This window comes from Pimephales promelas, chromosome 13 (genome assembly GCF_988280905.1).
Source record: "Pimephales promelas chromosome 13, fPimPro1.hap1.1, whole genome shotgun sequence".
NCBI classification, from domain to species: Eukaryota; Metazoa; Chordata; class Actinopteri; order Cypriniformes; family Leuciscidae; genus Pimephales; species Pimephales promelas.
Genome location: NC_142781.1, coordinates 6,762,487 through 6,787,614, shown reverse-complemented (window position 1 = coordinate 6,787,614; position 25,128 = coordinate 6,762,487). Strand labels below are relative to the sequence as shown.

At 38.4% G+C, this 25,128-nt stretch overlaps 3 protein-coding genes and 1 pseudogene across 5 annotated transcripts in view; all 4 read left to right on the top strand.

The window, feature by feature from the left end:
- The window catches only part of LOC120491726 (organic cation transporter protein), a 43,173-nt gene extending 31,783 nt beyond the window's left edge, over window positions 1–11,390 (top strand). Inside the window, exons 9-10 of the mRNA XM_039689730.2 lie at window positions 4,709–4,921; window positions 9,199–11,390. Coding sequence (XP_039545664.1) covers window positions 4,709–4,921; window positions 9,199–9,271 — 286 coding nt within the window. The 3' untranslated portion in view covers window positions 9,272–11,390. The remainder of the gene's footprint in view (window positions 1–4,708; window positions 4,922–9,198) is intronic.
- Window positions 11,391–15,944: 4,554 nt separating this feature from the next.
- On the top strand, window positions 15,945–16,991 carry LOC148975767 (uncharacterized). Its single transcript, XM_089118263.1, has one exon. The coding sequence runs from the start codon at window positions 15,945–15,947 to the stop codon at window positions 16,989–16,991; it is 1,047 nt and encodes a 348-aa protein (XP_088974389.1).
- Window positions 16,992–17,356: 365 nt separating this feature from the next.
- Window positions 17,357–18,852, top strand: LOC148975766 (uncharacterized; annotated as a pseudogene).
- A 2,656-nt stretch (window positions 18,853–21,508) lies between these two features.
- fynb (FYN proto-oncogene, Src family tyrosine kinase b) overlaps window positions 21,509–25,128 on the top strand; it is a 125,377-nt gene continuing 121,757 nt past the window's right edge. Inside the window, exon 1 of one of the 3 annotated variants that reach the window (XM_089118386.1) lies at window positions 21,509–21,698. The gene's annotated coding sequence lies outside the window, so the exon portion shown is untranslated. The remainder of the gene's footprint in view (window positions 21,699–25,128) is intronic. The other 2 variants (XM_089118385.1, XM_089118384.1) reach the window with 2 other exon arrangements.

Genomic DNA, 25,128 nt, shown 5'->3' with positions numbered 1-25,128 from the left:
GTCACTAGCATGTTATTTGTACCCTCACCTGGCACCATATCATTTCATCATTTTATGTGTTGTCAGGTTTATTCACGAATGCATGTTATCACATGCCAAACACGAGATGATGAGAGAGAACAATAGGTTACTGTTGGTAACCCTGGTTCTCTGAAACATAGTGTGGAAAGATCCACCAAGCTTGCCCTGCTTGCTGCACAAGAAGTGAATATGCTCACTGAGGCAGGTGCTTTATGCACTTTGGTAAGTGGTGGTCCCTTACCTGGCATTGAGCTCCTGTCTGTCAAGCCAGAATTGGTGCAATTGGATGGTTCTCTTTGGTCAGGTGGATCTCTCCACTTGATGTTTCAGAGAACCGGTGTTACAAACAGTAACCTATTGTTGCTTTTTATGGTTCCTCATAGTTTATTTAAAAAGGTGAGTTGATTAAGACTAGTTTATTCACTATATATGCTTCAGACATGTTACACATCCACATTTCACGTCGTCATTGGGTACTTTAATAATAGAATTGTCAAGTCACATTTATTTATATAGCGCTTTTCACAATACAGATTGTATCAAAGCAGCTTCACACTGATAACATGAAAGTAGTACAACACAGATCAATAATATTGTTAAACACTAAATAACCCCAACTGAGCAAGCTCAAAGCAAGCCAAAAGCAAGGCGACAGTGGCAAGGAACCAAAACTCCATCAGATTGGATGGAGAAAAAACCTTGGGAGAACCCAGGCTCAGTCGGGGGCCAGTTCTCCTCTGGCTTACATTCATATTGTTTAAAATTAAATATTAAATATAAATATTGTTTATGAATAAAGCGGCGCCATAACATATCGCAGGCGTTGAGTCGTCTCTTCACAGGCGTTGAGTCGTCTCATCACAGGCGTTGGGGCATCCGAAATCCCCGTGAGAGGCTGGACACAAAACTGGACCTGACGAACGCCATTTTTCTCGGGACAAGCGTCCCGAGATAACAGCAGAAAGGCAGATGGGAAATAATTAGCATAGCTGATGTTCATAATGATTTCCGTTATATGGGAGTCGGTGTTAGAAAACCACTATCTCACAAACTCTCCGTAACCTGAACTCTCCGCAACCCAACCATACGCGCCGACCCGTTTGACTAAAAGGTTGTCGAGCCCCACTGGTGCGTTAAGCAGTTTCAGTGGCAAACGGTTCCGTATGGCATAACAGAGGACTAGAAGGTAAGCATTATGTGAATGCTTGACTAAAGAGAAGCGTCTTTAATCTAGTTTTGAACTGTGTCAGCGAGTCAGAGCCTCGGACCGTATCGGGAAGGCCATTCCAGAGTTTTGGAGCTAAATGCGAGAACGCCCTCCCTCCTTTACTGGACTTCGATATCCTAGGAATGACCAGAAGCCTTGAATTTAGTGATCTTAAAGGGACTCTGTGTAGATTTTTAGGTATTTTATTATCTGAAATCAATATTTTTATTCATAAATATGTCCTCAATGGTGTACAAATACCTCTGCAAATTATCTGACTTATCCTCGTAAATGAAGAATTTATTATCTTTATGTACATGGGACGGGTAGGTTCACGGAGGCTTCCATGTCCGTTCCGCCATCTTGAAAACTATAATAGCAGAGAGGGTCAAAAAGTACCACCAGCCAAACGCGTTTCCACAACGCGTTTTCGTTCAGACTCAGAGCCATCGTCACGTCACATTGAGAGGCGCATTCCCTGCAAGTTTAAACGGCTGCATTGCACTCCTATGATTGCTGATTGCTCTTTTGCTCTATTATTTGTTGCGGACCATATGCCGAGTCACAGGAGAATGCATCCTCCTCGCAAAAAAAGGCCAGACTTGAACGAAAAAGGAAACGTGACCGAAGATTGCAAAAAACAAGGCCATTAATTTTTCCGTCATAAAATTAATCGGATATGGTTCGATTTTCTGCGTTTTTCGCATCCAGAGCCAGCATTTTGAGAGGTCTTTTGACAATTCAGGGCCGGGGGAGCTCGTCCTCAAATCATTGAACATTATGCGCCGTGCTTTCAGTTTCGGTTTTCAATTCGATCAAGTGTTTATGTTCTCTTCTCTATATTGGATTATGAAATTAATAAACCTCCCCTTTCAATCAGATTGAAATTTAAGATCGAATAAGGTGTGATTGAGCAGCCTATTCGATAACTAATGTATTATTTGGGCACAATATACACAATACATACACAATAACAGCCTAGCTGTTCTGTCTGCCCAGCGCTTCCACAGGGCCGCGCGCGGGTGTGTGTGTGTTTGTGTGTGTGTCCATACCTGGTCCATACCAGACACACTGCCAGTCTCCGTTCAGAATCGATTGGTTCACGGAAATTGGTGGTCTTGTTTTTAATATGTGGCTCCAGAATCGCTAGCAAAGCATCAAACTGTCCCGCTGACATTCTGAGGTAAATTTTGAATCGCTCAGGATAATTCCTCTCGGCGCAATTTCAGGATTGGATGGATATTTTCTATTTCTTCTCTTTTCAATATGAGAGAGGGCAAAAATCATCCTCACTGCTTGACGAATCCATTTGGTATTTTTGCGTTTTTTCCCGCAAAGGTTTAATAAATACGCAACGGACTCAGTGTGCAAGGTTTCTATGCGTGACGAATTTTTAGGCTGACGTACAGGAAAATACGCATACGAAAATTTCGTACTCAGTGTGCAATGGCCTTAAATATCTATAGCGTTTTAAACCGTGGAAATAGCTAATGCAGCAGAAAGATTTCAGAAGAGACGCTGAAGTTGCCTGCTTTCTCCTCGACAGGTTAGTCAATGTTACAGACTGACTTAATTTTTTTGTCATTGCTTGGTTGTGTACTTTATTATATAGACAGTATAACATTTATAGGTAAAAAAGTTAAACAAGGTCTTTGATGAATAGCAGCTATTGACTTCTTTACTCGCAGCTATTGTGAAGGAAGGTGCTAAAAACAAGGTTTGTAAGTTAATTCTTTATAACCTATAAATTCAGTAAGAATATAGAGATAATGATTGTAAGAAAATATTGCTCTCTGTAAGATTTTCTATAGCTTTCTTTTTATATATAAATGATCAATTAGCTAAAATTGTGATTTTGCTATGTGGATAAGATTGTACAGAGAATTAAAATTAATTTATACAGCTAGACACATAAATTGTACACATAAGTTAACACATAAGTTGCTGGGGTTTTTTTAAGTTACAAACCTGTTCACCCGGAGAAAAACTCGATGAAGTGATACTACAAGACATCCTGTCATAGCATTTTTGGTACATAACGGCAACCGTAGATGCAATACGCACTTGAAAATGCGAGGCGCTGGAGAGCAAAATTCGTTTGAATGCAAAATACTATTTAACCACTAGATGGGGGTATTTCCTACACAGAGTCCCTTTAAGGAACGCGGTGGATTGTAGGGCGAAAGAAGGTCCGTTAAGTATAGGAGCTAAACCATTTAGGGCTTTATAGGTCAGTAGTAGTATTTTGTAGTTGATGCGGAACTTAATAGGTAACCAGTGTAGAGATGATAAAATCTGTGTTATATGATCATATTTTCTTGACCTAGTAAGAACTCTAGCAGCTGCATTTTGTACTAACTGTAGCTTGTTTATTGAGGATGCAGGACAACCGGCTAATAAAGCATTACAGTAATCTAGTCTCGAGGTCATGAATGCGTGAACTAATTTTTCTGCATCAGAGATAGATAGCATGTTACGTAGCTTAGCAATGTTTCTAAGGTGGAAAAAGGCTGTTCTTGTAACATATGAAATATGATTTTCGAAAGACAAGTTGCGGTCTAGTATAACACCCAGGTCTTTTACTGTAGTGGATAAAGTAACAGGACATCCGTCTATATTAAAGTTGTATTGTAAGCGGTTTTGTGAGTAGTTTTTTGGACCAATAAGTAATACCTCCGTTTTATCTGAATTTAATAGCAGGAAATTACGCCAATCAATCAAAATTGTGACATCACTGTGTAATTATGTAAATAATTGAAATGAACTGTCCAAAAGGTTCCGGAAAGAATCAGACTTTCACAACAAAAATCATTAGTTGTGTCTACTGTGGTTTGGTTAGTAGTGCTTATAAAGGTAGGGTATGGGATTTGCAAAACGTCCTGCAGATTTTGAAAATACACAACTCAAAAGGTCCTACCTTCTTTCCTCCAATGCTGGCCTGACTCCACCCATTCGAAGAACATGGACGCGCAATCATGCATCTGCTAAACTAAGAGAGATTGCACTTACTTTCTCTCTCTCTCTCTCTCTGTACCGGGGCAACTTGCACTTACTGGGTCACGAGCTTTGAGTATGCGCACAAAGGGGACACATGTGCAAGGAGGGGGGAGGGGGATGGTACAACCGCTTGATTGACGCACTTACAGTCCAATGATTCTAGGTGGTCTTGGAAATGATTGGTTGGAGTTTTTCGAGTCCTGCCCATTCCACGGATGATTAAATTGCTTAATTTTCATTTCAGTGCTTCAAACTCGGTGGCTGTAAGTGGGTTAGGAATAGGATTTTAAGTGACCACATACCCCACCTTTAACTGAACTCATGCTAAAAATAACTGTATGGTCAAATATTGTGCTTGGCAGTTAGTGTTGCATCTCACAACATTTTTCACTTTCAATTGTGTTACATCAGGTTAGGACACAATTTGCAAATACTTCCCAATGTTCACTTGAGATGTCATATACATGTCTTTCTTTTTCTCAGACAAAACGGTATAGGTATGGGTTCGATGTGTGCACGGGCAGGTGGAGTGATTGCACCCATCATCTACCTCTTGAGAAACATCAACCAACACGCCCCCATGGTGGTATTCGGCCTGTGCCCGCTCATAGGTGCCGCCCTCACTATGTTTCTGCCTGAGACGGCCCATAATCCCCTGCCAGACACTATAGAGGATGTGGAGCACCCCAGGGTCCGGTGAGACACTGCAGAGCCACGAGCTCTAATATATCAAATATGTTCATATTTTCATTCATTCGATAGTTCTATGTGATAATAGGTAATCTCAAACATTCATTAGATTAAGCTCCGCACATGACATGTGGACAAAAATATATATTGTGCTAGTAAGCTGTGTCGTTCTCTCGCTTAATTAAGTCGTGTCCCCTAATTTATTTCCTCGTTTTGGTAAATCGTGGCCACGTTCTACTAATTTGTTACCTCATTTTGATTTGACTAAAAGAAGGGACATATTATCACAAAGTGGCCATGATTTAGTAAAACGATTAACATATTTTAATTTTGTGCACAAGATTTACTTAAAATGATGGAACGGATTAGTAAAATGTGCACAGCAAAACCCTCAGTGTTAAAGAGCCCCTATCGTGGATTTTTGAAAATGACTGTTTATATAGTGTGGAATATAGCTCTAAGGGAATGAAAACATCCTGCAAAGATTTATATCTGAAAGTGCACCGTATATAAAGTTATTGTCTTTCAAAAGTGAGAGTCGATGAAATGAATTGTTTTTGAAACGAGTCATTAGCTGTTACATCGTGACGTAGAGAGGTCATTGGCCGCTCCCAACAACTGCGCGCGCATACGGAAGTGTAAACTTGAAGTGACGTCTAGAACACATTCAAATACTTAGGCTGAATCGCATCATGTCGAGAAGACGCTGTTTTCTACATTACAAAGACAGTTCAGCCACTTGTTTCCATTGTCCAGGGACGAGCATGTGAATAATCAGTGGTCAGAGTTCATATTTGCAACGAGTAATATTTGCAATCCAGTGTATATGGATCAGGTTCGTCTTCCTCCGAATCAGTAAGTAATATTAATAATGTTTGCTGTTATGGTTTCTGTAGCATGTACAATATAGTTATTGTGTTGTGTGTGTTATGTACACTCCACGCAGCTTCTAAGCGGGGTAAAGATAGTTTTGTTTTTGATATTCACCAGTCATTCATTGAAAAATGGCAATTACCTCCTAAACGACTTAGCCAAATATGACTTCACTCTATATAATAAGCACTGCCCCTCAAAAGCCCCCGCAATGTGAGTTTCGCGGGGAAAGCTTGCTCTTGACGGAGACGCGAGTAAGGGGCCGTGTGGAAAGTGCACTTTTTCTGACTCGTTTGTTCAAACAATATATAACATTTTCAACACTTGACAAGCTATAATCCTGGTTAGGGCGTTCCGTTGCCGACAGTCTCTGCCTACGGTTTACCAATAACAATTGACTGGGTCATTTGACCAATCGCCGCAGATTTGCGTCACTCAAAGGAAGTGTTTGGGAAAATGAATCGTCGAACGAATCATTCGGGAGTCGTTGAGCAAATCAGTTAAAAATAAATGCATATTATAAGACAAATAAAGTGTTTTTTATCCTTGCATGCATGTTAAACTGTTTTTGGGAACTCCTAAAACAAAAATAGGAACATTTCAAATGCTATGATAGGGGCTCTTTAAATGAACACTCTGAGTGTGGACTCATATAAACACTGAAGTAGTGTTAAAGTAATATTGAAGCAGTGTTAAAGATAATGAGATAATTAAGTGAATAATTGAGTGATGATTGAGCATCATTGACAACACCTAATGATAACAAGCAGAATCACTGAAAGACAAAGCCATAATTTTAAGTCACCATTATGGTGATCAGTGTTTGCTTTTGTTTGGTTCTTGACACTTGAATCATTAACTTTAGATTTTGTTAGGCTGCTGTAAGTAAGTTATAACAGCCATATGAACACATAGAAAAAGTGATCTGATGGTGTTTATTTCACAATCATTTGACTTGAATTACTAAACTTAGATTTACTTTATTAATTATAGCAGCACTGTCCTTTTATGGCATCATATTTTAACCTTTTCGATGAAACCAAATAGTCATGTAGCCTATATATATATATATATATATATATATATATATATATATGTATATACTGTATATGAAGAGTTCAGATGCAAAAACCTCTAAATGCCATTTTAAATTTTCTTCTTTAATGATGATTTTTATCAAACTTGTATATTTAAGTTCAGTAATTTCACTTAAATAACAATTAATAGGTAATTTTCATTGCTATTTAAGTGAAATCACTGAACTTAAATACAAGCTTGATAAAAATGATAATTCTAGAAGAAAATTTCAAATGGCACTTAGAGGCTTTTGCATCTGAACTCTTCATATATATATATATATGAAGAGTTCAGATGCAAAAGCCTCTAAATGCCATTTGAAATTTTCTTCTTTAATGATGATTTTTATCAAACTTGTATATTTAAGTTCAGTGATTTCACTTAAATTGGGATGAAGATTACCTATGAATTGTTATTTAAGTGAAATTACTGAACTTAAATATACAAGTTTGATAAAAAATCATCATTAAAGAAGAAAATTTCAAATGGCATTTAGAGGCTTTTGCATCTGAACTCTTCGTATATATATATTTCTGTTGGCACACACAGACATCAAGAATTAGCGTATGAATCACAGCAATGGAGACAAAAATCACTTCTGAACATAAGCTCATTATTTATTCATGCAGCTATCCATGATTGGAGCCATGAATGAGTTTTTATTGGTGGCACCCAGAATGCTGTGCAACATGCCTCATAATTGTCACCATTGTTGAGATTCACAGGCTAATTCTTGATGTCTTTGTGTCGAAAAACTGTATTAAATAAATATATATTTGTATTTGAGACGTGTATAAAAATTATTTGGATTACTTTGTAAAAGTTTAAAATACTATGAAGTTTACTACTGACAAAGTAAACCTAATTTGGGCTCCAAATGAGTTTAGTAATTCCGGTTAAATGATTGTTAAATAATGATTGTTTAAACACAACCAACACCATCAGAGCAACTTTTCTATTTGTTGATCTGCCTGCTACATCTCCTGTACAGCAGCCACACAAAATCTAAAGTTGATGATTTAAGGGTCATGTGCCCAACTAAAGGAAACACAGATCACCATAATGGTGACTTAAAATTATGGTTTTCTCCTTTAGTGATCATCAGGTGTCTTCAATAATGCTCAATCATCACTCAATTATTCACTTAATTATCTCATTAACTTTAATAATGCTTCAGTGTTAATATGAGTCCACACTCAGATTGTTGATTTAACACTAGGGATTTTGCAGTGTGGTAATATATTTTTCCACTCATGTCATGTGCGGGGCTCCGTAGATTAATATACAATTTATAAAAGCTTTGTTAATTTGAGAGATGAATTAGACAAAGGGTTTTTATTTATTTAATGATTATTATAATGATTATTCAACTATTTTGGCAACTTTTGCATGAATTCACCACATGTTCTACTTAACATTTAAAATATTTGATGTCACATAACTCGTATTAAGTCATTAACTGAATTACCCAAAGCACTGTTTACCATAATTCTGTATGACTTCCCCTCTTCTGTGGATCACAAAAGGAAATTTTAGGCTCTTTCAATCACTTTTTTTGTATAGAAAAAAATATACAATGAAATTAATAAGTAACTGAGGCTGTAGGAACAGTAAGAACAACATGGACTAACATGAATATGAATACATTCATATTCATACAAGTGACACCACATGAATTATTCATTAAATCAATTTTTTCAATAAACTGTATTTCCAAACTCGTTTTTTGTTACATTTGAAGTATCGAAATACAATTTAAGTGTTAAAGTCATTTGAAGTAATAAGCATTTCCCTCCGCTACACTGATAAACATTTTGACGTGCTAAACTTTTGGTTGAGATGTGGTCACTGCTGATAATGTTGACGAACCATCATATTCTGCAGATTCTCCCCCAAATCCACACAGAAGCGCTGAGGACATCAGCAGAAGCCTAGTTTTCATTTATTCTGGGAGATTTCATAAACGTGAATTCCTGCAGTTTATAATGTCCTATTAAGGATCAAACATTTGGGAGACTGTTGATCAGGGTCTTGTTGTTTTGAGTAGTTTATTTTGACACATGGTGGTTAGTTGTTGACAGTAGGGACTCTAAAATGTTGACATTTTAAAAATGGGTTTCTCTTCCTGGATTCGGAAGGTTTTTCCCCCTCCTTTTTTTTAAAAAAAAGGAAGGAAGGCTGGATAAAACAAACCACAGATCAAAACAACGAAGCTATTTGAGCGCCTAAGAAAACCACAATATTTTATTTAGAACATATTTTATTCAGAGCAGATCACAGTTAAAGCTGATACTCATGAAATGTGGTTGATCTTTTCCCCATTTGCCTTCCAGCGCGACGGCTAAAAAGTCTCAACATGCTTCGTATGAAGAGTGTCCAAAACAGAACCCCGACATCATCCTCTGAACAGCGGGCCCAGATTTAACTCTCTGCAAACAAACATTTCAGAAGGAAAGACTTTTCATGTGTTGTTTTCAACTGTTCTTTCCAGGACTACTTGGACATAGTCAAGGCAAGTGCAGTGTGTGTATGAAGGCAAGTGAAAAACATTACTGAGCTTAGATTTTGGAAGCATTTTTTTCATAATGTACATTGATGAGGGCATTTTTTTATGTTGGGTTTTTTATTAAAATGGATAAATCTGAAGTCCAGGGTCTAATTTTGCATTTTAAGACTCATTGTAAATAATGTTCATATCATGTAGTTAGCTTTGAAAATCAAATATGGAGATGAAAAATTGCTAAATGCTAATAATTCTTTAGTTGCCTTGACAAGAGTGTTTAAGTTCAAAAGACCTAGATGATTTTTTTTTTTTAATTGCCTTTAACTGGAGCGACTTAGTGGAGTTTACTTTTTAAATGCTCACAAACTCAACACAAGCTTTTTTTCCCCCAGTAGTTTTGTAGTTTTCACTAAGTAGAATTCACTTTGGTTACACTTTATTTCGATAGTCACATTAGACATTCTACTAATTATAAGTAACTTTTCAACAACATATCAACTAACTCTCATTAGAGTATTAGTATATTATAGTAGACTGTCAGTAGACTCTTAGGTTATGGTTAGGTGTTAGGCTTTGGGTTAGGAGAATAAGTTTACTTGTAGTCGTCAAGTTACTTATAGTCAGTTGAATGTCTGTTGGGGGACCAACAAAATAAAGTGTTAGCAGATATTAAGCAGACAGTCTACTAATACTCTAATGACAAATAATTGACATGTAGTTGAAAAGTTACTTATAAATAGTAGAATGTCTAAAGTGGACTATCAAAATAAAGTGTTTACCTTCACTTTTAAAATGTTTTAAGTGACAAACACAGGAACGTCTAAATTAAGAAAATAAATTAAGGTTTTTGAGGAAAACATTCCAGGATTTTTCTCCATATTTGGACTTCAACGGGTTGAAGATCCAAATCAGTGCAGCTTCAAAGGCTCTACGTGATCCCAGTCAAAGAATAAGGGTCTTATCGAGCGAAACTATGAGTTATTTTCTAAAACTAAACTAAACAAACAACAAAAATACTCATCTAAAGGCATGAACATCTTGGATGACAATTTTAAATCTGAAGTGAAAATCCTTTAAGTTGATGCTGTTGCTGATCAATGCTGTAACTACTATTCCTCCGCTAATCGGCACTGTGAAGACATCAGTGTAATTGGTCACCTTTACAACTGGCTCAAAAAAAAAGGGCATCCTATAAAGAGAAATACCAACCTCACCACAGCCTGCCTTATACTACTACTTTCTTACTACTGTTTCCAACCTTCTTTTCAAAGCATTTTGGTCTTACAAAAGTTCCCAGTCGGCATTCATGCAGTTATGTCTTCTGTACTATAAGGCCCCGTCATGATTTTGACCCTTCCACAGACCTTTTCTGGTACGCTTTCTAATATTTCATCTTTCGACACTAGGATCAAATAAAATCAACATCAAAAAGCATTGATTAATATTAGCCTGTTGTCGAGCATAGCGCGATCCATGCGGTTTGATTTTTTTTAAAAGATTTAAGATTTTTCCCCACATTGTCTTGTCATCTCTGAATGCTAAAACGGTTTACAGAGCAGTTTCTCACATTAAATGTGTAGTATGTGATTGATTTCTGCCCCACTGATAGCATTAAACACAAAAATAATGAGGTAGTCCCACCCTAACTTAGACCATTGGCTGAGCCTATGCACAACAGACTGCAATTCTGAAAATTACAAGTTTCACCATCAAAAACAATATATCTTTTTAGCTAACTATCGCCACCTTCTGGAGAAAAGCGGTACTTGATTATTTTTTTCCAGAACTTTTTTTTGTTTAAAGCTAAAATGATACCACCGGGTCTCCTTTATTTCCACAATATAGTGGTTGTGTGTTTTATAGGGTATTTACTGAATACTTTCATTTTGTACATTTAAAAAAAAAACTGAAAAGGGATTTAGATATGCCTAAACTATACATTACTGCTAATTTTGATGTATATTATTTTTGTCTCTGTTCTCTGTTCCCTGACATGTATTAAATATGTTTTACAAAGTTAAACATTTGGATTCATGTTATGTTGTTAAAAGAACGTTGCTGTAAATTCTGATTTACACATGTCACCAAGATGAAGAAGCTGATGAGGTTTCGTGGAAATTGTTAGAATGATTAGTCTTGGAAGCAACATTATCTCTATTAGTGTGTTCTGTAGCCATAGATTGTTTTGTGTAGAGCTTTCATTTGCAAGCACACATACACATTACGCATCTCTGGTCATGAAACTCTATCCAATGACTTCACACTACAACTGGCATTTTAATTAGAGTGTGATAGCAGCTGCAGCCCTCCTGTCTGTGTGACACTAAACCAATGTGTTCTGAGACTGAAAACCTTTATACAGGGCCTGCTGTCTGAAAACCACACGAGTAGGTTATTTATGACACACACACACACCAAAAAAACACACAATTGTGCTCAGTGTGCAGAAATCCATGGTAACACATTACAGTAATAATATTACTTTTAGCAGTAACTATACCCAGCTAACAGGGAACGTCCTCATTACTTTCGCCAACATTTTGGCATGGTTCTCTCAAAATTATGAACAATCGTTACAGAATTGTCAATGTTATCTGGTCTTTAAAAATATTCTCAAAAGGTTGGCACAAAAATATTATTTATAAATTGTTTGTAGACGATTTTTTAAAATCTCATATTGTTGAGATAAAACATTTTTAGAACAGCATTCTTGGAACATTATTTAAAGGGTTAGTTCACCCAAAAATTAAAATTCTGTCAGTATTTACTCACCGTAAGACCGTCGTTCATCTTCGGAACACAAATTAAGATATTTAAGATATTAAGATCGCTCCTGCATACTAGTCCATAGGCTTCTTGAGGGAATGACTCTTGCTGGCATCTAAAAGTCATTAAAGACATCGTTAAAATAGTCCAAGTGACTACAGTGGCTCAATTTTAACTTTATCAAATGACGAGAATACTTTTTGTGCACAAAAACAAACAAAAATAAGGACTTTATTTCAACTATTCACTTCCTTCTCTATGGGCCTGTAGTCAGTTAACGTAGTGTGATTGCGTAAAGCTACGTCACACGTAGGCTCACTATTGGCAGACGCTGGTCATGTGTGTGATGCGTGTGACGACTTATTGTACAAACAATAACAGAAGCTTACGCTATTAAACTAGTAACCTGACTCGCGCAGAGGGAGAAATAAACGAATAGTTGAAATAAATTCGTTATTTTTGTTGTTTTTTTGCGCACAAAAGTGTTCTCGTCGTTTGATAAACCTTAGATTGAGCCCCTGTAGTCACTTGGACTATTTTAACGATCGATGTCTTTAATGACTTTTCGAGGACAGCAAGTCATTCCCTCAAGAAGCCTATGGACTAGTATGCAGGAGCGATCTTAATATCTTAAATATCTTAATTTGTGTTTCGAAGATGAACGAAGGTCTTACGGGGTTGGAACAACATGAGGGTGAGTAAATACTGACAGAATTTTCATTTTTGGGTGAACTAACCCTTTAAATATTTAGAATGACAACTAACTTCAAATGAATAAGGTTGTGTGTGTCGTTTTAAAAAAAAAACATCCTTGGGATATAAGTTTTGTTGCCTGTCCCACATTAAATGCATGTTAAGGTTATGTGAGTGTTAAAATAAACACTTTCAAAACAATGTTCATGAAATCACCATAAAATTATCATTAGTATTTAATGATTTTTTTCATAATGTTGGCAGAAAACAATATTTGAAAAACATTCTTCGGAAGTACTTTAAATATTAAGGATCACTAAAAAAAAATATGGCATAAGGTTGGACGTTACATAGCAAAATCCCCCCTGTTTCATGAACACCGCTCGCTGTTCACGTGTCAACAGTACAGAGTGTTCAACTGAAACAGTGTTAGAGTTAGATAATTAAGGCAATTACATCAGATTAAGTACAGTAATTAAGAGACGACTGGCCATAAATGATGATTCTCCAGAAGGATCAAACATTCAAAGTGATCATTGATGTGATCAGTGTTTCTGTTTCCTGTAGTCGGGCTCTTGATCCTTGACTGTTTTATTAGTTTTTACACTGATTGTCAGAAAACAAAGAAGTTGAAATAGAACAACACCAACAATAATGTGCTAATGACCGTCACACTCAGAAACACGAAGATGATGATCAGGTCAGCTTTAATAATCCACACTCGAAAAACTCAAATAACAACAGGCAGCAAACATCAATACCATTAACAACTGAGGAGTGAACGGACGATACAAGCCAAATGAAGGAAATAATGATAAACACCCGTGCTTATTAAATGAATTACCATGACAGCTAAAGAGTGGTGGCAAAACTGAACAAAGGAAGACATGGAGCCACAGGATCCTCTCACTAAGGTGAGGCTGTTGAGTGCATGAGGCTTATCCACGCTGCAAGATATCACGCTGGAAAACAAGGGCTGTAACACTTTATTTCAAAAGTCCACTTTAGACGTTCTTCTAACTATAATTAACTTTGCATCTACATGTCAACTAACTGTCATTACAGGATTAATTGACTGTCTAACATCTGCCAACACTTTATTGTGATGATCCCCAACAGACATTCTACTGACTATAAGTTACTTGGCAACTACAAGTTAACTTATTCTCTTAACCCGAACCGTAACGCCTAACCAGTGTTGGGGAAGCTACTCTGAAACTGTAGTTTGACAAGCTACAAGCTACTCGTAAGTTAAAGTAGTTAAAGTCCCCGTGAAATCAAAATTGAACTTATTTACTTTGTTAGCGCATATTACTAGTCTTGTGGTGAACAATTAATCCGTGCAAATAAATATATATTAAAAAAATGTTTTACCTTGGTAATCTTTAATCAAAATCTTAAAAGTTACTTCCGGTCTGAAACGGTTGATGACGTAGGTTTCACAGTTTGGGTGGGGAAACGCTTAACCACTCCCCTCAAACCGTTAGTTTGCTATGAGCGAGAGATGGAGAGGAGGAGCGCTAGAGTAAAACCCTGCCCTCTGTTCAATATTCCGTTTCACTTGGAAATACGTCACAGCACGGGAGAAAAATCGTTTGCAACTTCCGGTTCACGGGGACTTTAAACTACAGTCAAGCTACCCTTTTGGAAAAGTAGTTAGCTACACTACAAGTTACTATCAAAAAGTAGCTAGCTACATTGAAACTACTTTTGCTTTTTGAACAACGTATATTATAACTGAATAAGTGTCTGATGAATGTTTTTATGTAAAATATTTAGTGTTTAAAATAGTGCAATACAATTATGATTTCAAAGAGTACTGTTTTATTTCACACAACACTCAAATATCTCAGACTGTTTGTCAAAAGTGCAAAATTGCAACAAATAGCCTACAACATTGCAAGAACAAAATATACATTCAACATAAATTGCATTTAGAACATTTTCTCAAAAATACCGATTGAACTTGGACAAATAAGGCCATGGGTAATTAACGTTAGTTGTTTCTCCATCCTCCAAATCTGCCGTCACGTCTTGCTATATAATCATAACATGGGTGTGTCAACCCAGAAGTTAGAAACCACTTCTGTACGTCGGTGAACCGTTAGCCGCAAGATGCGTGATTAAACAACAGGTGGCGGTAATGGCAAAAAATATGTTTGTAATCTAACAAGAAGAAGAATATCCTTGAATAGCGCTGATTCGCGCAGGCTCGACAAACGCAATGTAGCTTTTGCTCGCGCTACACCGCTACTTGCTGCAAAAAGTAGTTAGCTACTGGAAAAGCTACACTGTTTAAAAAGCAACTGAGCTACTGTCAAGCTACTGAAAAATGTAGTTAAGTTAGTAGCGTCGCTACTTGTAGTTAACTACTCCCCAACACTGCGCCTAACCATAATCTAACAGTCCACTGACAGTCTACTAATACTCTAATGAAAGTTAGTTGACAATTGACATGTAGTTGAAAAGTTACTTATAGTTAGTGGAATGTCTTGTGGACTAACAGAATAAAGTGTAACCTAAGGGGCTGCAGGAAACCAGCTGAGACTGGGCTGGAGGACTGGCAGTGATAAACAGAGGAGGCGGGAGAGGGAGGTCGGACCACTGATAACAGTTTACTGTTAAAGAGCCCCTATCATAGTATTTGAAATGTTCCTATTTTTTGTTTTAGGAGTTCCTAAAACAGTTTAACATGGATGCAAGGATAAAAAAACACTTTATTTGTCTTATAATATGCATTTATTTTTAACTGTGCATATATTTTTCTCACCTTTTTCACCCCTGACCCGTTTTCATGCCTAAATTTTAAACAGAGGTCCTATTATGCTCAACTTAGCATGTAATGTTGCTGTTTGAGCATAAAAAGACCTGCAAGGTCTTCTCTGCTACCGAAGGACCCGACCTAGTTTGGTTTCGGCTACGTTCTGGGACTACGGATTGTATAGTTGGCAACGCCGCTGGATCGATCGGGTTATCGCTCGCGCTTTTGGGCGGCAACGCAAACTTCTCCTGCCCAAGACGACTCAGTCGTTCCTCCCGGACGATGCAATACCTGGTCCTAGTTCTTTTTCTACTACTCATCCTGCCTCCTTGGTTACAAAATCCACCAGCAACTTCATGGTTTTCCGGTACTCAGTCAAACATCTATTACAGCTAAACTCTTATCCATTGGCTACTCCGGAACTCACCGCTGAAATAAAGACCATCAGACTACTTCAACGCCACCGCTACATCCACAGAGGCTCCCGTAGAAACTTATTACACATATCCACTGGGAATGACAGCTTCGGCGCAACACTTTCTCATTGCTTCTCTGCATCCCAGCATCAAAACAGCAACGCGCAACGTCATCAGAGCCAACGTCATTTCAACCTCCGGTCAGTTCCCATTTCCGCATCATCCTTTTCAAAACAAAAGTCTCTCAAGCTTGGACTACTGAACATAAGATCCCTTAACAATAAAAGCATCATTCTCAACGAATTCGTCCTGGACTCACAATTAGATTTAATCTGTTTAACTGAAACCTGGCAAATACCTCATGAATATTTTTCCCTCAACCAAGCCACCCCCACTGGATTCTCATACATGGACCAACCTCGCCTTGAAGGCAGGGGCGGTGGTATCGCTGTCATCTACAGACAAACCCTTAAGCTTCGCCCTCTCGCCATCCCATCGGTTCCCTCTTTTGAACACCTCTCATTTAAACTCTTAGGCCCCACTCCTCTGACCATTTCAATAATTTGTCGCCCTCCCAAACCCAATCGTTCCTTCCTGTCAGATTTCTCAGAATTTATAACTCAACTCTGTACAACTTCATCAACCATATTACTCGTAAGTGACTTCAATCTCCATATTGACTCTTCCACCTCCAAACCCACCATGGACATTATGCACAGTTTTAACTTCACACAACATGTCGATTTCCCCACCCACATCCGTGGACACAGTTTTGACTTGGTCTGCTCTACTGGATTTAATATTGACACTCTCACACACAATGACCTGGCCATATCGGATCATCGTGGCCATAATATTTCACATCAACCTCCCCAGCCCTCACTTCAAGCAGAGACGTACCATATCTTACTGAAATCCAAAATCTCTATGTCTCACCGCTTTTTCCACCCATATCACAAATACAATTTCCATATCCAGCATCCCTGAAAACTCAACCACTGCTGACCTAGTAGCTCACTACAACTGCACGCTCACATCCAGCATCAATACTCTTGCACCAGTGAAAACTTCAAGTGTAACTTTTTCCCGCTCCGCTCCCTGGTTCACTCCTGAACTGCACAATCTCAAAAAAGAACGCAGACAACTGGAACGCCTATATAAGAAAACTGGACTCACTGTACATATACAATCCTACAAGGATCACTGCCATCATTATAGATTAGCGCTCACATCAGCCCCGCACAGCATTTTACTCTGAGATCATTCACTCTGGATCCTCCAACCCCCGGACTCTGTTTGCCACAGTTAATAAATTACTCAAACCCATCGACAATATCACTCACTTATTCACCATGGACAAATGCAACAATTTTATTGACTTCTTTAAAAACAAAATTGACAGCATTCATCACGAACTCTCTGTGAATACTTCACCCAGCACAGACCCTCAATCTGACTCATCCATTCCATTTCACAGCATTCTCCCCTTCCTATCAGTCATTACAGAAACCGATCTCACTTACCACTTCAACAAAATCCGCCTCACAACCTGCCCACTGGACCCCATTCCATCTGCACTGGTTAAGCACTGCCTGCCCTGCCTCAGCCCACTCATCACGGCTATCATCAACTCCTCTCTCACCTCTGGAACAGTTCCTTCTTCCTTCAAAGTTGCAGCCATCACACCAATACTTAAAAAACCTGGCCTGGATCCTGATAACCCCTACAACTTCCGCCCCATCTCTAACCTACCTTTCCTGCCCAAAATCCTGGAACGCTCGGTCGCCTCTCAACTAAAACACCACCTGCTCTCAAATCAGCTCTACGAAACCTTTCAGTCTGGTTTCCGCACTCTACTGAAACTACATTACTCAAAGTAACAAATGACCTCCTGCTCGCCTCTGACTCTGGTTCCCTCTCCATTCTCCTCCTACTTGATCTCTCTGCTGCCTTCGATACCATTGACCACTCAATCCTTTTACAACGCCTACAACATCTTGGCATCTCTGGCTCAGCTCTCTCCTGGTTCACCTCTTACCTCACCAACAGATCTCAATTCATATCCATCAACAACTGTACGTCTCACACCATACCTGTAAATCACGGAGTCCCTCAAGGCTCGGTGCTAGGTCCCCTTCTGTTTATTCTGTACATGCTTCCCCTTGGACTTCCGCCCAAGACTTCACTCTTTCCGTTGATGGCCATACAGTCACAACCTCTCCCCAGATCCGTAATCTTGGTGTCATTTTTGACCCCACACTTTCATTTAAGCCCCATATCCGTCATATCACCAAAACTGCCTTCTACCACCTACGTAATATTGCTCGCCTACGTCCGACCCTATCCACATCTGCTGCGGAAACTCTCATTCACGCATTCATTACATCAAGACTCGACTACTGCAATAGTCTCCTATATGGTCTCCCATCCTCTGATACAAAAAAAACTGCAATACGTTCAAAACTCCGCTGCCCGCCTCCTCACCCATACGCGCTCCAGAGACCACATCACCCCCGTCCTTCAACAACTTCACTGGCTTCCTTTACAACAGCGCGTCCATTACAAAGTTCTGCTCATCACTTACAAAGCCCTCAACAACCTGGCACCTCCATATCTCACAGACCTCTTACAGCATCACCGCCCCTCCCGACGCCTCCGCTCTGCCGACTTGGGCCTTCTCAAACCCATCACCAAATCAACACACCGAACTTTTGGGGATCAAGCTTTCGCCATCGTTGCTCCCACCCTTTGGAACTCACTCCCCATCCACATCAGAAACTCGGACTCACTGACCACCTACAAAAAACTACTCAAAACCCACCTGTTTCACCTTGCCTACAATCTATAATTACTACTCTCACCATTGATTGATTGTTTGTTCCATTTGTAAAGCGTCTTTGAGTTCCTTGTATTATTATTATTATTATTATTAAGGTTGCAAAGCTCAAAGTCCACTCCAAAGGCTCATGGCTCATTTGGACTACAACATGTTTTTTTTTAACGCTACCCCTTTTCCAAGCAACAGGGTCCCTGTCCCAAGATAACGTTGTATACCCTAGCCACAGAAGAGGGTTAAGTCCCACCGAGGCCGGACCACACTCCAAGAAGTCTTGTGTTGGCCTTCTGACCCCCTAATCAGCTCTGACTGTTGGAGGGACTTTTCAAACTGTCAACACTGGGCCCATCCCACACACATTGTACGTGCCCAAGCAAACTAACACTGTGATAGTGGACCCACTGGCTGTAAAGAGCACTTTTCTTCTTGGCAACAACATGGTCATCAGTTCCTTGTCTCCGTACAACGAACCAGCTTCAGGCTTGGAAAATCCTCCAGGGTGTGTGAAGCTGGGTTCGAACAGTATATTTTCCGGCGCTTGCGCAGACCGAAGCGTCCATGCCTTCAGATCACCTGGACGTGGCTGTGGTTACAAGAGGTAAAAACTATGTAAATACTGTTCGCTTTCTCACATAAACCGCTCGTTTCGTGTCTTAGGCCATCAATGTGTACTTAAATTGTACTTAAAGTCATTAAATCATGTTTAATTTGGACTTCTCTGTGCACGCTCTTTGAGGTGGTGACCATAGACCTGCATTATATGACTGACAAGAACGGTTTGACCGAATAATATCAAAATTGAAAATACTGTGGAAGCAAAGACACCTACATCTTGGATGCCATTGAGGTAAGCTAAACATATCAAAACAATCATTTCAAAGTGAAATATTCCTTTAATTGTAGACGTGCAAGGGCTTTAGATACGGCTTTAGATACTACGCAACCAACCTGTGAATAAAGAACTGTTATCTTTCCCTCCATGTCTCTTCTCCTGTTTCATGACAATAGAACAGCCTCCTGCTTTACTGATTTCATAATAATTTCAACACGTTGAACACAACTGAGTTGTAAATACTCCATGAAGCATGTACAAGTGTATTGGTGAGTAAACTTGTTTTAACAGCATACAGACGTCATTTGACTGCGCATCACACTTTTGACATTATTGATACTACTTGTAGTCGTAATGCAACTGACCAGTCTACGAGACATAAATGAAGCCTTAAACAAAAGGGTTATTGAGCTGTTTACATAGATATACAATATAAGAGCCCACACAGCAAAATGAAAATAAACACACAGAGTGGACGAATAATTTTAATTTTATGTTAAAAAATACAGAGATGACATTTATGATATACAACTTAGTATACAATATGTATTATAAAGAAGATAACTCACAATTCATAAAGAAGATATTTTTTGTAGGGTCAGAATCAAAGTGTCCAAAAATATTTTGTTCAGTAGAAACATGACCAAAATAAATGTTAGTCAATTTCTGTGTGAACTTGGCAACATGAACATCTTGCATCAATATCAGCTTTGTATTCAGTCATGAGTGGAGAATAATTTGAAATGCGACTGTCACAATATGAAGTCACACTCTGCGGCTATATTTTATATAAAAAGAAAAAAAATAGTACAAGATATTTAATTTAATGTAAATTTAAAACTTCCATAACTTTTTTATTAATCTGCTGAGTGTTTTCTTTAAAAAAAGACTAAACTTGGGTCTTTTTCCAAAGCATTCTTTATTTCAAAGCATTTCCAAAGTTAGGTGAAAATAGTGCATTGTAATGTCCATTCTCAAAAAGTGGGGTGCCAAATCAACCGTTTGGTTGAGCATGTTTTTGAAAAATTATTAAAAGTTTTTTCATAGCACCAAGTAACATCATTTTGTGAAGTCAAGGCTCTTACAGTGTAATATGTAACAAAAAAAAAAAAAAGCTTAGCTTGCAAAATTTCACCAAAAAGAGTTCACATGGCTTGGGTGATTTATTTGTTTCTGACATCCATGTTAGAAGAAGTGTTGTGACAAGTGCTGTTGATTGACACTGTGAAATCTAGTGGATTTTTTTGGCATAATATACTACCTCAACCAGATGCTGGCTCAATCAGTTTGAGTTAAGTTAGGTAATAACTCCTCTCAAAAAAATATAGTGACTCAAAAAGTGCTCAACCGTTTGGTTGAGAAGTCAATTAATTAAAGAGTTTTATAACAAATAAATTACTAAATGCTAAAAATGATTAAATGTAAAATGCATTTACAATCCTGTGAAGACAGGGGATGCTGCAGTACCCCTACAGTTTAGCATTCATGCATTAGCAGACAAATGCTTGGATTTGTCGCAGAAGGAGGTGACCTCATTTGATACAATACCTCAATAAACGGATCGTTCTCGATCCACCATTCTTTCAAAATTATTTTAACACTTCTCAACTGACCTGAAAACCATTAACGAGGAGTCATGAAAAAGACTCGCGTGTCAGTCGGCCGGCGTGTATGGTGGTTCAGTCCTGCGCGTACCCTGTTTACAAACCCCCGGGTGGGGCTGATCGACAGCTTCCTCAGCCAATCAAATGCTCGAGCTCATGTTGAACGCGATCCAGAGCATTCTCTTGGCTGAAGGAGCTGTCAATCAAAAAGCAGCGCCATTGAGTTTCATTATGCTGCCGTTGCGCCATCATCATCATCATCATCAGCCAGCCGCTCGGAGCAGTGAATGATATCCTGCTGAAAACGCGTTTTACTCACCGATCCCTGTTTATCTGCTGTACTTTACACCACCACGGAAATCTTTGGGATTGGGTTGTCTACCATGGAGAACATAAATACAGGACTTTAGGCTGTCGTCTGGGTAAGTGCATTATTTATTTGTATTGGTTATTGTAGTAATTAGAATTGGAAGCGTGCTCTCCATCTATTGCATTTTAATACATGCCCCTCATTCTCCACATAAACGTACACATTGATAGTAACGTTAAGTCTATGGGATTTGCACTAAGGATGCTGCAGTTCTATGCAGTGATTTGTAACGCATTGCAGACATAATATTTACTCTGTCTTTCTGATATGTTTAGATGCGACCGATATTTAGTTTGCTCACGCTCCTGACCTGTTATTATTCTGCTGTGTCGGCATAAACATGCAGTCCTTATCCTTCACTTCATCAAACCCTCTCCGGCAGCTCAGCATTTGTTTATTAACATATACTATGTTGCTCGTTGCTTAAACTGTGTTAACTAGGTCGTTACATCGTTGACAATTTAAATTTTTTTTTTATTATTATTAATTGTAAAACTCCCTGTGCTTATTTGTGATTCTATACGTCCAAGAAGTTATTTTTGTCTAACTAGCAGTGGTCTTGAGCTATTGAATGAAAAAGTGTTTTCAAACTAATCAAATAATTTTATGATCTATAATAAACCTGTCTGGAATTTCGAAAACACAAGCAGTGATACACGTTATGAAAAGTCACGGTGCTCCCATACTCAATATGGGTGCTTAGTTTTGGAGTTGTGTGGCATTCAGTACATGTGTGTTATTTATTGTATGGCAAAATATATATGGTAAATTACTTGTTTGGTGTATTCAAATTTGTGCTCTCCAGACTGTCCCTAACTAATGTCCCCAGCTCAAATTCTCATTCAACTCTATATGGCAGTTACTCAATACAATTTCACTTCTTCCAGCTTTGCTCATGTACACTTTGGATACAGATTTTTGCGGTAATTACCTGAGCTGTGAATGTCATTTGACTCACGCTGGAACCACAAAATTATTTTCCAGTTACAATAGAAAATACGGCAACACTATAGCCCTGACAAGCCCTGAAGTGTCAACTTTTTTCTCCCCTGTGAAGTCCTCCCTCCCTTTTCCTCTGTACAGCTAAACGTTATCAAAATGATTCCACTCCGCATGGATCTGTGGAAATGACTAAATATTATGTATTATTATGCAGGCCAGACAAGTAATTTGGCGGTCACTTTGTAAAGAAAGACGGTAACACTTTATTTGAAGGGGTTTTATAAGAATAAGCTTTATTTGAATAAGACTGACATGACACTGTCATAATCATGACATAACACCTGTCATGAACATGAAGGAGTCTTTATGAATGTTTATGACTGTTGTCATTAAGTGTCTTTCGGTAAATTATGACACTTTTAATGCAAAGTTGACATTGTTTAAAATGTCTTTGTCATGACAACTTGACGTTAACCAAGACAAAAATGTCTTTTTTATGACAACTTGACGTTAACCAAGACAAAAATGTCTTTTTTATGACAACTTGACATTAACCAAGAAATCATAACTAGTCCAACGTGTTCCACTTTACTTGAGGTAAAGGGACATATTAATGACACTGTTGTTAAAGCATTTGACAGTGTAATAACCCTTAACGACATCTTTATAACTAGTACCATGTGTTACACTTTACTTGAGGACAAGTTAAAAGTTAAAACCACCCAACATATGACAGGGTAATGTAATGTTAACACAAAGCTAAATAACTTCTTTAAGTTTGATAATTAGACCAGTTATGACATATTTGTGACAGGTTGATAGGTTATGATTTGTTGTCATAACAAAGACATTTTTGTCTTGGTTAATGTCTAGTTGTCATAACAAAGACATTGTCAACTTTCCATTAAAAGTGTCATAATTTACCGAATGACACTTAATGACAACAGTCATAAACATGATAAAGACTCCTTCATGTTCATGACAGGTGTTATGTCATGTTTATGACAGTGTCATGTCAGTCTTATGCACACCCCTTCAAATAAAGTGTTACCAGAAAGACAGACTATATGCCTGCGCACATATATTCAAACGCACATACCTAATAGACCAAACATGTAATACGAATGTGCACGCCATCACCGTTTTCACAGAGTCACGTTTTTTGAAGTTTACACGGAGATGATAACGTTTCCAAAACTTTAACCTTGGAACCTATTTCGAAGTTTGCGTTCTCGTAACACAGTCTCATGTCATGTAACTGACGTTAAAGGGTACCCTAAAACGGCGGATGTTGACATATGGTCAAAAGAAGTCCCAAGACGTCTTGGGACTTCTTTTGACCATACGTCAACATCCGCCGTTTTAGGGTACCCTTTAACATCAGTTACATGACGATCCTGGGACGTCATACTACTGACGCTTTACCTTTAACGTCAGGTAGGTGACGGGGTAGGTTTAGTGGTAGGTTTAGGTCTGGGATAGGGTTAGGATCCGATAACGTCATCTAACCGACGTTAAGGGTACCCTAAAACGGCGGATGTTGACGTATGGTCGAAAAGACGTCCCAAGATGTCAGTTATATGACGTCTTGGGATGAGACTGCGCTGGTTCTCGAGCCACCAAACACTGTTGTCATGCAAATGAACTGCCAGAGCGCATTAAAAGTTTTCTGTTTTCTGTTAAAACGGTGTCGTGTAAGCGGTCCTTAAGTTAATAACTAATGATTTTTGATTAAAATGACTTGACTTGACTATATGTGTGATATTGATGCTCAATACCAGGGCCAGCGATTGCTATAGGCGAACTAGACGATTGATTAGGGCGCCAAATGTTTAGGGGGTGCCGCGGGCGCGCACTCTAGTGTCGCCCTTGACCTATCTGCTACTCCCCATTAATCGAGAAATCACAGAGTTAGAATGAGAAGTGAAAAAAAAAAAATATTAAACATGATCATCCTAAGGCGCGCCTTAGCCACACGTTTAATTAATTACTTAATTACTGATTATTAGATTGAATTGATGAATTGTCGATCTTTTCCGGGGGTTGCGTTGATCAAAGATGAAGCGGTATAAACCTTTTGGTTCACAGGGACGAACACAGAGAAAGCAACAAAATAAAAAGAAAGCCCAGTATAAAGGTAAGCCAGCCTTCTCATCTCAGCCATTATGGTTTCAAACGAAATAAATGTAAGCTACTTCCCGGTGTAGCCTGCTTGAGATTCCCCATGCCCGACGTGCTTTTTGAGCGCATAACGTTACATCTCATAGCCTATACTTTAATTTATGTGTTTGTCTTAGCGGCCCATAAAACTCATACGTTGGCAGCCTATTCGTTTTATTTTGCTTAATTGGCGGCACTGAGTTGCTTCCAAGTATAAAGCTTACTTACAAGTATAGAAATTTGTACAAAACTAATTTTGAAAGTTTCTTTTATTTTTCATTGCATTTGTTTTACATTATGTAGTAGGTAGTGTAATGTAGACAGACACTGTAACTAAAAGAGGTTTGATTTTTCTTTGTTCAATTTGTACACTGAATTGC

What these genes read in the sequence shown, in the direction of transcription:
- LOC148975767 (XM_089118263.1), top strand. Translation starts at nt 15,945, where the DNA reads ATGGTTTTCCGGTACTCAGTCAAACATCTATTACAGCTAAACTCTTAT.